General features: G+C 39.5%; 2 protein-coding genes across 2 annotated transcripts; both read right to left on the reverse strand.

Annotated features, from left to right (window-relative positions):
* Positions 1–4,114: 4,114 nt before the first annotated feature.
* LOC104950359 (prolactin-like) lies at positions 4,115–10,023 on the reverse strand. Its single transcript, XM_010776873.1, has 6 exons — positions 9,995–10,023; positions 9,839–9,902; positions 5,009–5,158; positions 4,750–4,851; positions 4,470–4,655; positions 4,115–4,318 (listed from the first exon to the last, which is right to left on the reverse strand). Exons 1-6 carry the CDS (start codon positions 10,021–10,023, stop codon positions 4,115–4,117), a joined length of 735 nt encoding a protein of 244 aa, XP_010775175.1.
* Positions 6,738–7,980, reverse strand: szl (sizzled). Its single transcript, XM_010776868.1, has 4 exons — positions 7,748–7,980; positions 7,411–7,577; positions 7,176–7,268; positions 6,738–7,057 (listed from the first exon to the last, which is right to left on the reverse strand). The coding sequence occupies exons 1-4, from the start codon at positions 7,978–7,980 to the stop codon at positions 6,738–6,740; spliced, it is 813 nt and encodes a 270-aa protein (XP_010775170.1).
* Positions 10,024–12,424: the final 2,401 nt, after the last annotated feature.

Consider the following 12,424-nt stretch of genomic DNA (forward strand, 5'->3'; position numbering starts at 1 on the left):
GTTATTATAAGAGATGCCAAGAAACATCAAGATGGAAGGGGGGGGAATCAACTCAGTGAACACCAGATACCAAGGATGCTGGCTGATGAAGAAAGCTAGGTAGCCAATATAAGGCTTAGTCATCTTGCCAAATAGTGAGCCTGTGTTGATGTGTTAGAACTGGTTTATAAATGGTCGTTAATGATTAATAAAGTGTTTACAACCTAATTCATAACCTAATTATAAACCCTTTATGAATCCTTTATAAGGGTAGTAAGTGGTACCAACTGTTGTTTACTACAAAAGTAAAGAACAACCATGCGGCCTCCTATATAAAACTTAACTTATGAAATATATTTTAAAATGATGATTGCAGGTCTGTGTAAACTGTTGACATACTCAGGACTGGGGAAAACTGACTTTTGAATAATTGGGTACAACAATATTTGTTTAATATAAAATATTTACATTTTAATTAATGGAAGAAAACTAGCAAATTATTACTTTTAAAATATATATTTAAAACACATTAAATGTTTTGCATTGATAAGAAATAACACTAACTGCTCAAAAACAATGTGTTCATTCATTGAAGGATTATTTGCAATTTATTTTCTGACCTAATTTGTGAATTTTTTTCATTTATTTTGGATAATGTAGTCTTCAAATAAAATGTAGTTCTAAAAACATTGACATATCAAATAAAATGCTGAAGAAATGTAGATAAACATTTGACAGGGTAAGACTCAAAATGCCTCAGAAGTGGGCAATGATCCAGATACAGTTCCTTGTGAAATATTATACCTGTTTCACCCAGTTACAACATGAACATATCTGATTATTCCTATCTCTCTTTGCAGGTGTACTGAGCAGTGTTTTCCTGCCGAGCCCACATTATATGCTGGCATGCTGCGATGGGTCCAGCCCCCCTCCTGCCTTCTCCAGTGAGTGTTTTATGCCTCATCAGCAATGCCTCAGCTACTCTCTAAGCATTAGCAGCAGGGTCTCCCATGCTTTCCACAGCTAATTACCGATGCAATGCCAAAGAGCTAATTCTCCGCTCAACTCTGCACGGCTCTATTCATAACCATTCACGGCTGTTTAGTAAAGGGAAGAGGAGTGGATTGCAAGGCTTTTAAGAGTCCCTGGGGCCCCCTATTTTGTTCTTGCAAATACACACTTTTACTAACAAAAATATGCAGAGCTAATACACATCTTGTCTTCTGTCATATTAAGATTACAATTACCAGGTGTGAATTTCTTCCGCTGACTAAGAAAATGTGTTTTTATCGCTTAGCACTCTTTCACCAATAAGCTTCGTTGTGAATCCAAACCGCTTCAAGTTATGTTTTCAGGCAGCATGAATTTGATAAACATCCAGAACATCCTGTAATTACCCTGAAACATTAAAGTTTTCTCTGAATTGTGCTTGACATCTTTAAGTGAATTCAAACTTGTTGAAAGTGCTAGTGCTTAATCGCAATCTACTAGTATTCATTATGTTAAACAAGCCATCTTATTTTGGCACTATCCCACAGCAACTGGAAGTTATTAGTTTATTCAATCTACGATGCCTGTCAAATGTTGTTGAAAAAAGCACAAATCAGAAAGCCCTCATCCCACAGGTCCCTGAAGTCTTCTTAGTAGGTTGACACTTTCCCACAGTGCCCAGCAACTCAACAATGCAAAGTCGGCCGTGACCAATTGGCACATTCACTTCACCATCCACACGCGACCTCACTGCAATTTTTCACTGCAGCAATGAACTCCGCTTAGCACAAAAAACTCGCCCATTTCTCTACAGAAGAGGGCTGGACCAGGAACATCCCCCGGCTATTGTGTAGCTAAAGAGCTTGGTCCGCCAACCCCCCTCCTTTCTCCTGTCCTTCAACTCTCATTCCTGGCCATTTGAAACTTCTTGACTAGGACATAAAGCATTCAAAGAAAGTGACTTTTATAGACTTATTCGAGCTCATCTTCACATACAAACTGGCTTCATACCTGCAAGTGAAAAGATTTAGTGTTGGGCCACTGAACCATCGAGTAATGGCATTTCCATTGAACGGCTCTATTGTGGGTGTCCCACAGGGCTCTATAGCTGGCCCACTAGGGTAGACACACACGTTGCCCAGGAATGACCTGGTAATCAGCTATTTAACTGAAAGCCATTGAGTCCCAATAGAGAAGTGAGAAGCATGTCCAAACCTGTTATGTGCTCCCTAGAGGTGGTCTATGCGCAGATTTGTCGTACAGATTAAAAAGGCAACATTGAATAGATGGCTAAATTGTTCCACTTGACTTTTGTTGTGCGTGCACCTGTGAGTGAAGTAGCGTGGGATTGCTCCTCACAGTTCACCAAATCCCTTTTTCTCAGATGAAGTGGCTTTCTATTCTCTTTAGTCACCCCCAGTTTGTTAAATTTAACAAAAAGAAAAAGAGAAATCAAAAGTGAGGGCCAAAAACAGGCATGATCCCGGGTAAAGAATGTAGGAAATGAGATATGGTTATATTTATTGCGGACTTAATTGGATTTTAGCAATTTATATCAAAATATACATAATCAAGACTCTTGAGAAATTGGACCAAAATGCGGTTGAATCTCAATTGGCTACACACAACTGCTGAATTCCCATGGCTGCTACTTCTAGCTTTTTTTCTTATGAGGTTAGCATTTTTTTCCACAGTCCATCAATATCATATTCATCAGATTTACCATTATTAATATATGTGGGTTTTTTTATGTTTCAGAGGGAGCAAATATTCAAATGTGGTCTGCTGATATAAGTCCTAAATCACGCAGAGGGATCCTTAGGAGAGCTGTGTTCTCTGACGAACAACGGAAGGAGCTGGAGAGAACTTTTCGGAGACAGAAATACATCAGCAAGACAGACCGGAACAAATTGGCAGGTGATCTCAGTCTCAAGGAGTCCCAGGTAAAAATATATGATTAAGCTTGATCCACTTCTGATCATAAAAGACAGAAAAATAACGATCAGAGTACATCCTTAGCCATATTTAATTTAACAGATGTGAGAAGTGGTGAAAAAGACTACAGAAATTGACCGAGATGCCTCTCCATTCTTTTGCTGCTTTAGGTAAAGATCTGGTTTCAGAACCGTCGTATGAAGTGGAGGAACTGTAAGGAGAAGGAGGTCCATAACACCCGCTCCCCAATGGATGAGCTCATGGCCCGGGGTCTTGCTCAGGAAGAGGAAGAACCTACACAGAACCATCACTCTGAATCAAAAAGTGAGAGATCACCATCACAGAATAGTGCCAGGGACACATGAGTGGCAGTAATGGGTGGAAAGTAAACCAATGACTTTCTTAAATCCACAAAAACTGGTAAAAGGCTACACAACTGGAAAGGTATTGAGGAATGTGTGGATAGAATAAACTGTCTGTGAAGACTAACATTGACTCTTTTATAAAGCATGTAACCATTTTGTTGAATCATGAATCATCTTATTGTGTATCACCAGCTTTCTTTAGCAATTGTTTATTACACTAACAAGTCTTTCCAGGAAAGACTCCCACTCTTTGATTGTAATTACAATCACTTGAATGCACAAATTAGTCACTTGCTTTTATGCTTTTACATCAGACTTCAAATTTGTTTTATCATTTAGTCAGCTTTAGAGTAACACTCTGCTCATAATCAAAAAACTTTTTTGAAGACAAATCTCACTTGCTATATTTTGTAAATATGTTATTTTTTCATGATTATGAATGCATAGATCAGATGTAAATAAAGCGTTTCAATTAATCCTCATTTCCATATTGCTTGTTTTTACTGTGGTGGGCTGTGGAACAATTCAATTAACATGTAAATAAACACTTCTATACACTGTCTACCATTAATAGAAATACTATAGAGCTTGTGGTATCCATTATGAAGAAGATGAACAAAAACGATGATGGTTTAGTTATCTTTTATTATGTTTTTACCTTTTTACACTCAATGGTCAAAAATGAAATTGTGTCATTCCTATGCCAATAAAACTGCAAGAGACATACACACTCCAGTACAGTAAATGCACCCATTACAAGTTGGTAAGAACATAATGTAGATAAAAGCAAATAAGAAACAAAGACTCTTCTATTCAGCCTACATTAAACTTCTTTGCTATCACTATTAACACTCCGGCTCAGGAAGAGTGATGCATTTCAGGATACGGAGATAATTTTTCGCCTTGTTAGAGTCTCTGCGGAAACAGTAGAGTAGGTCATGATGGTCCATTGAGTCTAGGTCTCCTTGTGTGTAGAAGGCTGAAGAGGGGACCAAACTCTCAGGAGAGTTATAACCCACAGTGTTACTAAGCACTCCCAATAGCTTCATCTGTTGAACACAGAAGAAACATTGAAAAGTGAATTATTTCAAGAAATGAAAAAGGACAACATTGACTGTATACAATTTCAAACAACCAAGCCAAATACAATCACTTAGACACAGCCAAAAAACACATCTACAACCAAAAGTGATTTGTTACCTTTTCAGTTATTATTGTCACTCCGTCTTTTAGCTCGTGCAATATATCACTGATCTCCAGTGCCTTGTTGGAGCTGTATAGGTTAAAGTCTTGATTTTGATCCTGAGACATGCTCTGGTAGAGCTCAGACAGCGGCTCACCCCAAGCCTGAAGCAGCCTTACGATTACCTCTGTCAGTTGTTCTCTCTGCACATGACAAAGTTGCTTAAATAAATTAATATGACAAGATGCAGGGACATCTTCTAAATGCATAAGTATTATTAACAAAATAAATGCTTACCCCTAGCCTTTGTGCATTTTCCTTATCTTCTGGTGTGAGTATATCATAAGTGTGGCACTTCCGTTTTCCTATGAGATTCTTCCTGGGAAAGAAATATTGCTCCTGTGAAGAGGGACACACATATCAGACATAGTTATATCAGGCGGGCTCGAAAAATAGCCGACTCCAACGAGGCTGATTGATGATGGAAGAATGGCGGTCGAAAGGTTGATGGATGGTGATAGATGATCAATGTCAGAGCTGAAAGAAAATAACTCACAAATTCAGAGTGCAGATCACTGGAGACGCTGTGCATTCTTGAAGACTGTTGAATGACCCTTTCAAAGAGATCTGCCAGAGAAGGAACATGGCATCCAGCCTGTCCATAGGAACAGATTGGAGCACTGACCACCCTCATAGAAAGCTCCAGGTACACCAGCGTAAGAACAGCAAACAAAACTGAGGGGGGAAAAAAACGTTAAGTCATTAAAAAAAACGAAGTAATACATATAATTAAAAACTTTGTGCAGTTAATGTGTCGTCTTTAAATCTTACCCTTCTCCATGGTTCCTTTCTTGCAGTGGAGGACAAAATTATGAGTAGAGCTCTTTTCCCAACGGAAGCTATATAGTGATGACGTTGCTGATTAAACAAATTAGTTAATATACAAAAACGTGATTATTCTCTTTGCATATCATATGCCTCACTTAGTTAACTGCTCAGCCAAGAGCAGACAAAGCTAACTGAGGTGGAATATATACTACACGCTAAAGACTGGGTTAGTCCATTTTTTTATTTTAAGTTAATGAGCATTAGTGTATGGGACCAATACAAACTTGTATTTGGTTTTGCTCAGCTTTATGTACAAATGTGCTTATTGAAATGTAGTAAGAAAAAAACGATAAAGGCTTTCTATGTCTAACTAATTTTAAAATAACTGATCCTTATCAAATTCCCATGTCTTGCTTTAGCAGTACATCAAAGTGTGATAAATCAAACCGATTCAAATTCATACATTTTAGATCATTAAACCTAATTAGGACAACAACACATTTCAAACCATTTAGCATTTTCACATTTATTTGAAACTACGAGACTCATTAACTGTCCCAAGCACAGCATCAAAATGGATAGAATCACAAAAGTCTAGAAAAAGCCTTTTGTTCCACAACCCCAGCTCTAATGTTCAGCCTGCTAGTATCAAGTGAGGCTTTTCAAATGTTAAGTGGGTGATTTATCTTCTCATTAGTATGACCAAGACCAGAGGCCATCTACAGTGAATACAGTCATGAGTCATTCTATAGTTTTACTTTTTTCCCGAGCCACTTCGCACATCATAGAATCATCAATAAAAAGTCAGGTTTTCAGACTAAAGGGGGTAAAACACACATTGAATTAAATGCAGTTATTTTTCAGTAATAACCCTTGTAATCCTTGCAATGATTGTTTCTCCATAAGTGTGCCACCTTGTGGAGGAATGAGTGTTAAGAGAAGAGGGTAAGGTATATAGAGGAGCCTACCTTGCTGTATATATATGTTGTTTTTTTTGCCTCAGGACTTTAAAGGACTAAGCGGTTAGGCCAAAAATGACACGTACACTTGCATAGTTTTGCAGAAAATAACTTTTTATGTTCATCTTTTTCCACATAGCATACACATAAAAAGATGTCATAAATACACCAATATCATTATAGAAAATATAATATACATCAATTTACATTAATTAATACTATGTACAGGTTTGAGTGCATTCAATTACTGTGTGCTGTCAGAGCAGGGATGAGAGAGTGAGCTGCTGAGGGACACAAAGGGTGCTGGTATTCAGCTCTTTTCTTATATTAATTCAGTTGACTTGATGCTCACTAACACCCAATGCCCAGAAACTCTTCTTCTCAAAGTTCCTCCTTGATTTTGTCTTGAATTATATGTTTTGAGTGTCACATTGTTTTTTCTTAAGCAAGTCTTCACTTTAAACACAGATTCAGAGCTCCAGTTTTTACATGTAACTATCAATCCATTAAACATCTGTGATGCTTCCACTTGCGAGTGGCCACTGCCATGTTTATATCTTTTTTGTGCCAAGGGAAGAGACGGGTGAGAGCGAGGGTGCCATCATTCTGCACAAAACCTGTCAGCACGTAAAGCTGTGACCTTCCAGGACGCACTAAGATATTGGCACATTGCAGGTTGATGAGGAGCCACTGCTGCAGTAGGTGCCGGGTGTCATAAGGCAGGAGAGGTCCCTGGCGGATAAACTCAACACGGCCTTCAACCTCAAATTCTGGCCCTCCCAAAGGGAGGCGACGACGATGGATTTTGGCAGTCACAGCTGTGGAAAAAGAGAAAAATATTAATTATCTGGTTAAGAAAATCACATACAATTGTTAAAAACATGGCCGTACAGGTGGCATAACAAATCAGTGTAGTGAAATAACTCTTAAACTTACCGAAGTCATGCAGGCAAAAAGCATCCAGGACTGTTTTCATTGCAGGAGACTCTTCCACAGACGGACAGTTTTGGCAGGCGGGTTTTGGTAAGTCTGTGATAAGAAAATAATCATAATTTAGCAAGAATGCAGGGTACAGTATATACAGTTATAATAGACAAACCTAAACAGGTTGGTAATGAATGGAATGACAAGGCATTGAAGTATTGATGAATAGTCTGTGGTCTATGCATACCTTTGGCACTGTGGCTAGATTTAGAGTAGGGAGAAAGGCACATGTCTTCCTGGGCAGGAAAGCGGTCACAATCGAGTGCCTCAGGCCATGGCTGACCCTGGCAGGCGAGCACCGGGGCACAGCTGTCCCTCACTGCCACACACAGACTACGGCATGGCCGGATAAAGCTGTAGAAGAAAATAAAATAATGTTACACAATGAATAGGATATTGCTGCAAAATAATGTTTAAATCTGAAGCATGTTTTAAACATATTCAATATATTTTGTTGAGTTATATTTTACATAAAAATAACAACCAGGAGAATTACAATTACAAGGAATGTAAAATGTACTTACGTATCAAGACAGACGGGAGCAATGAGGGAGCAGAGGAAGACCTGGGCTTGAGGGTGGCATCCTGTCTGCAGCAGGGGCCTCCAGTCCTCTGAACGTGGCACCACCTCAGCTTCCAGGTTGGTGTGACCCAAGAAGTTAGGCAGACGCATCTCAGAGTATCCAACATCTTTGCACACTTTCATCTGATTTGGGATGGTGACGCAACGAGTGGACTGACTCATGTCAAATGCCATTGCAGGCAATGCCATAGCCAGGAGAGCAACAGTGAAAAACACACTCATAGTGAAGGAATTTGCAAAATACAGAGTCCTCAAGGTAGATAGATAAGCTGAGGTTGCTGGTGCCCAGAGGTCTCTTTTTCCTAGAATGACTTGGTAGCTGATGCTGCCTGCTTTATATACAGCAAGGTCAGCCAGGCCCATCAGCCTGTAAGTCTGTTATCAACTACCTATCAAAGACGCAGAGACGATGAGTTTGGAGACAACGGCTTGTTTTGTGATGACTGCAGACAAAAGGGGGGTAATAAGCAGATGGAGGGTGTGTGTCAGGGGGAGTAGGGAGGGGGGGGGACAATGGGCAATAATGGCCCAGCTTTCACTGAGTGAAGCCCAGTCAGAGTCTGTGGCCGTTTCTCGAGTAAAGCTGCTGCAGAGCCACTATTTCAAGTATACTACGTCATCGAGTGGCGCCGAATGCTGGGCATTTAAACAGTCCTTCGGCGCCACTCGATGACGCAGTATACTTGAAATAGTGGCTCTGCAGAAGCTTTACTCGACATTGAGAAACGGCCACTGCCTCATCTTTTTCTTTGGGTCAAAAATATTGGGAAAACCTTGTGGAAAAGAACAAAAAAAGACCTTGGTTTTTACAATATATACAGTAAGTCTATAACATGGGGTTAGCTAAACTGCTGCAACTATATACATGATTTGCAGGGTTAGTAATAGTGACTCAATTACCTCAAAAAGGAGTGATATGTTTGTTATTTGTCCCAATAGCTGTATCTGCTTTGAGCTTATTACATACAAGCCAATGCAAAAGAAAGCAACATTGCTTTTATATATCACTCAAAAGAACCAAATCCCATAAAGAGGCTTTGCTGAGGGTAGCAAAATAAATCTGAGAGTTCCCTTAGAAATAAATCTTGTGTAGACAGACAGGCAGTCTCCTTCTTACTGCCAGTCTCTTTCATGTGTCTCTGCTTCTAATTGCAGGGTTTCATCTGTGGTCCTCCAGTTCTCATTAGCAAGGCAGCGTCTCTTTTTGCTCACCTGGCTTTGATCTTTCAGAAACACTAACTCTCTTGTAAAATACAGTTATGCTGCCTAGTTGATTTTTTTTTATATTAAGCATCAGCAGTGAAACATTTTCTGGCAGCATCAGTACATTGATGTCGACATCTGTGTTATAGCATGGAAACATACATACATCTCCTTCAGCCAAGATTAATATGTTTTTTAATGAATCATACTTATATCTACAAATTACCCGAGCAACATCTGCTGTCAGGCAGACGCATCCACACTTAGTCATAACAAAGCAACATCCCTGAAGTCAAATGTAATACCTTTTAAGACCTTTTTTAAGACCCTTTCCATACATTTTAAGACCTCATCGCCACTTCGACTTTTAACCGGTTACATTGGAGACACACTTTACCTCACATTGACTATATACAGTATTGATTGTCCTTCCTCTTTATCTTCCAACCATTTGGACGCAGACTTGCATTTCCCCATAATGATGTTGTTTAACAACCGGCGTAAACGGACCGTCGCACGCTACCAAGCAGTGAGCGTGCGATGTCCTGTTCACTTGACGTCAAACCCAACGGGATGCCATAAATAAACTACACAGAATCACACTACACACCTACGCAATGATGACATTCAGGCACACTGTAGAATACAACCGCTTTCGACAATTTATATACTTATTGAAAACAAGATACAAAATGTCATACCTTGGAAAATGCCGTTTAATACTTTTTAATAGCCTTAATCTTCGCTAAATAGATTTATCAACTTTTAATACTTTTTAAGACCCCGCGGACACCCTGCACTCAAGACACCCGAGATCTCGTCCTGAGATGCAGACCAGGGCCACAGACACAAGTGCTAATTTGTCTCGTTCTCTGTCTTGTGCATTCGAGCCTCTTAATTTAACAAAAGAACTACATTAGACAATCATCGTATTTGTTTGGATGTCGTCTGTCTACAGATTAAGATGTATATCTTGGGCTGATGCCTCCAGGCCTTTGGAGGACTTTCCCTCATGAATCCGAGGTCTCTATCCCACCCAGCCTGCCATGCTCATTGTGACTTCAGACATCCCAAAGTCAACCTGATTTTAGTTTGCCACACTCTCGTCTCCCTGTTTGCAGCAAGGAATACTCTCTCGCAGCCAGAGCCCTCACCAGCCCAGCCAACTTTTACAGCCTGATCTGATGCGTGCAGGCTGGTTCCAGGTCGGGTAGACGAGTGTAGCCCGTAAAATGGGACTAACTGGGCAATTAGAGTCACAGACCAATTTAGGAGAACAATAGGTCCACACATTTAACAAGGTCCCCCTGCCAGGAGCCCAGCAGGGGTCTGTTGTTGGGCCTGATGGCTGCCCTGTAGACACTGTGTCTGTCTTGGTAATGTGTTGCCTGCCCCTGCATCACTTAATGAGAATGTGATACGAGTATGAGCTGAATGGAGGGGCACCTGTCTGTCAAATATACCACACCCCTGAATTAAATAGCATAACGACTGCATCTTTCTGTACACTGAAAACAAAACTCTTACAGATTTAAAGTCTGAATATTCATTGGATTTAGACATTGATCTCTTTGCTAGTGCACATCATTCTGTTCCAGTTCAGATGACTATGAAGTGAAGTCAATATGAGTTAGTCCCTAACTAACCAGATATCTTCTTAGTTTTACTAAATAAAGTTCTTCTCCTATTCATTATTGCCAAAAGTTGCACTAAGATAGCATTCTTCAGAAATATACCTTTAAAATACGCATTCACTGCCATCACATCACAGTTAAATGTGAATCACAATTTAGTATTGTGAATTGGAAAAAGTTTTGTAAACTGACTGAACAAACAATTTTTTTCTAATAATATAATTCATAATTTCTCTCTACAGGTGTAATATCTTAATAACATTTGTTTCTTACAATATAATCTTCTTTTGTTCTTAGTTGAGGTCATTCTGCTCAAACTACATTTTGCAGTCTGTTTTTTGTGGGAAGTCATTACAGCTATGTTGTGAGAAAAACATTTATACATGTGCCACCATTTAGAGAAGAAATGTGATTAACATTAAATAATAAAACGTCTTTAGAATACAACACCATGATCATCCTTGACTAGGATGTTAGGTTTAATTAATTACACTTTAGAACTCAAACTAATCTGAACAAGGGATATATCAAATACTAATTTCACCCTTAGACAATTTTCAACTCAGGTTTTCCTGCTCAAATACCCAGCTAAAACAGAGGTTTGAAGATCCTTATCTACGTGTAGGATGTTATCATCCATAATCATTTGAGTAGCTTAACGTACATTTGGTATTTTCCCCTCTACAGTGCAGTATCCACTGGCTGAGTGGGACAGCAGCACAAACACCTGAGACGTACATCAAAGACAGAGGTGTGTTTGAGGAGGAAAGAAGGGGAGGACAGGATGTCTGGGCAGGCCTGCCTTGCAACCGAGTGAACTCAGATAAAAGCTGTCTCCTGCTTGCACATTAGAGACTCGTTAACTTAAGAGATTGAACCCCCTTTGCCTCTCTTCTCTCCCCTCTTTAACACCCTCCCTTCTCCATCCTGCTGGGCTCCAGTAGGACTGACAGTCCCTGTGCAGACTGTCAGTAGCACTCAATTGTCACATCCAGTCTCCGGGGCTTGTGGGCAGACGCTGCCAAGCCGAGACAAGGAGACAACTCGCCCCCAGAAAGTATTGTACAGAACTGCATCTGTGGATCCACTCAGTCAGCCAACACACCAACATTTAAGTTACAACTTTAACCTATAACTTATTTTGCATTCTTAACAGAGTTGTTACTTTAGAAATTAGAAAATTCTCTCTATGGCTTAAAGATCTAATGTTGTACCTGAACTTGGAGAAGATTACATATAACCTGAGGGGCTCTTCAGAAATGTTTGAATCTGTCTGGGGCTCTGTGATAGCCGAGCTGAACTTAAGACACGAAGTTAGGAAGAAAGGGGGGACTATGAAAGTATGTTTTTTTATATACAGTACATGTATGTCTGTGTATGTATAAATGTGTGGGTATGGGTGTAGGTATGTACATATATATGTGTATGTTTGTATACATATGTGACTATATGGGTACATGTATTACTGTTATTATTCTTTATCTTTTTTTTTTTATTATCTTTTACATTACTTTCTTTATTTTTACATATATACATATATATATTTATTTATTCACTTTACTAGCTAGGACCGGGGGGGGGGGAAGGAAAAGTATAGACCGTATAAATGTAACTCATTGTGCCTGACTCAATAAAAAAATATATTAAAAAAAGAAATGAGAAAATGCTGCTGTTAAAATATGGTAGCCTTATTGAGCTGCCTTGGCAGACGAACAGCGCAGGACTGCTATGACGCGGTTCACAGTAATTTACCCATATTCGTGGCAGTCCAACAGAAAAAT

Source organism: Notothenia coriiceps, unplaced genomic scaffold, assembly GCF_000735185.1.
Source record: "Notothenia coriiceps isolate Sejong01 unplaced genomic scaffold, NC01 NC01_scaffold00017402, whole genome shotgun sequence".
In the NCBI taxonomy this organism is placed as follows: domain Eukaryota; kingdom Metazoa; phylum Chordata; class Actinopteri; order Perciformes; family Nototheniidae; genus Notothenia; species Notothenia coriiceps.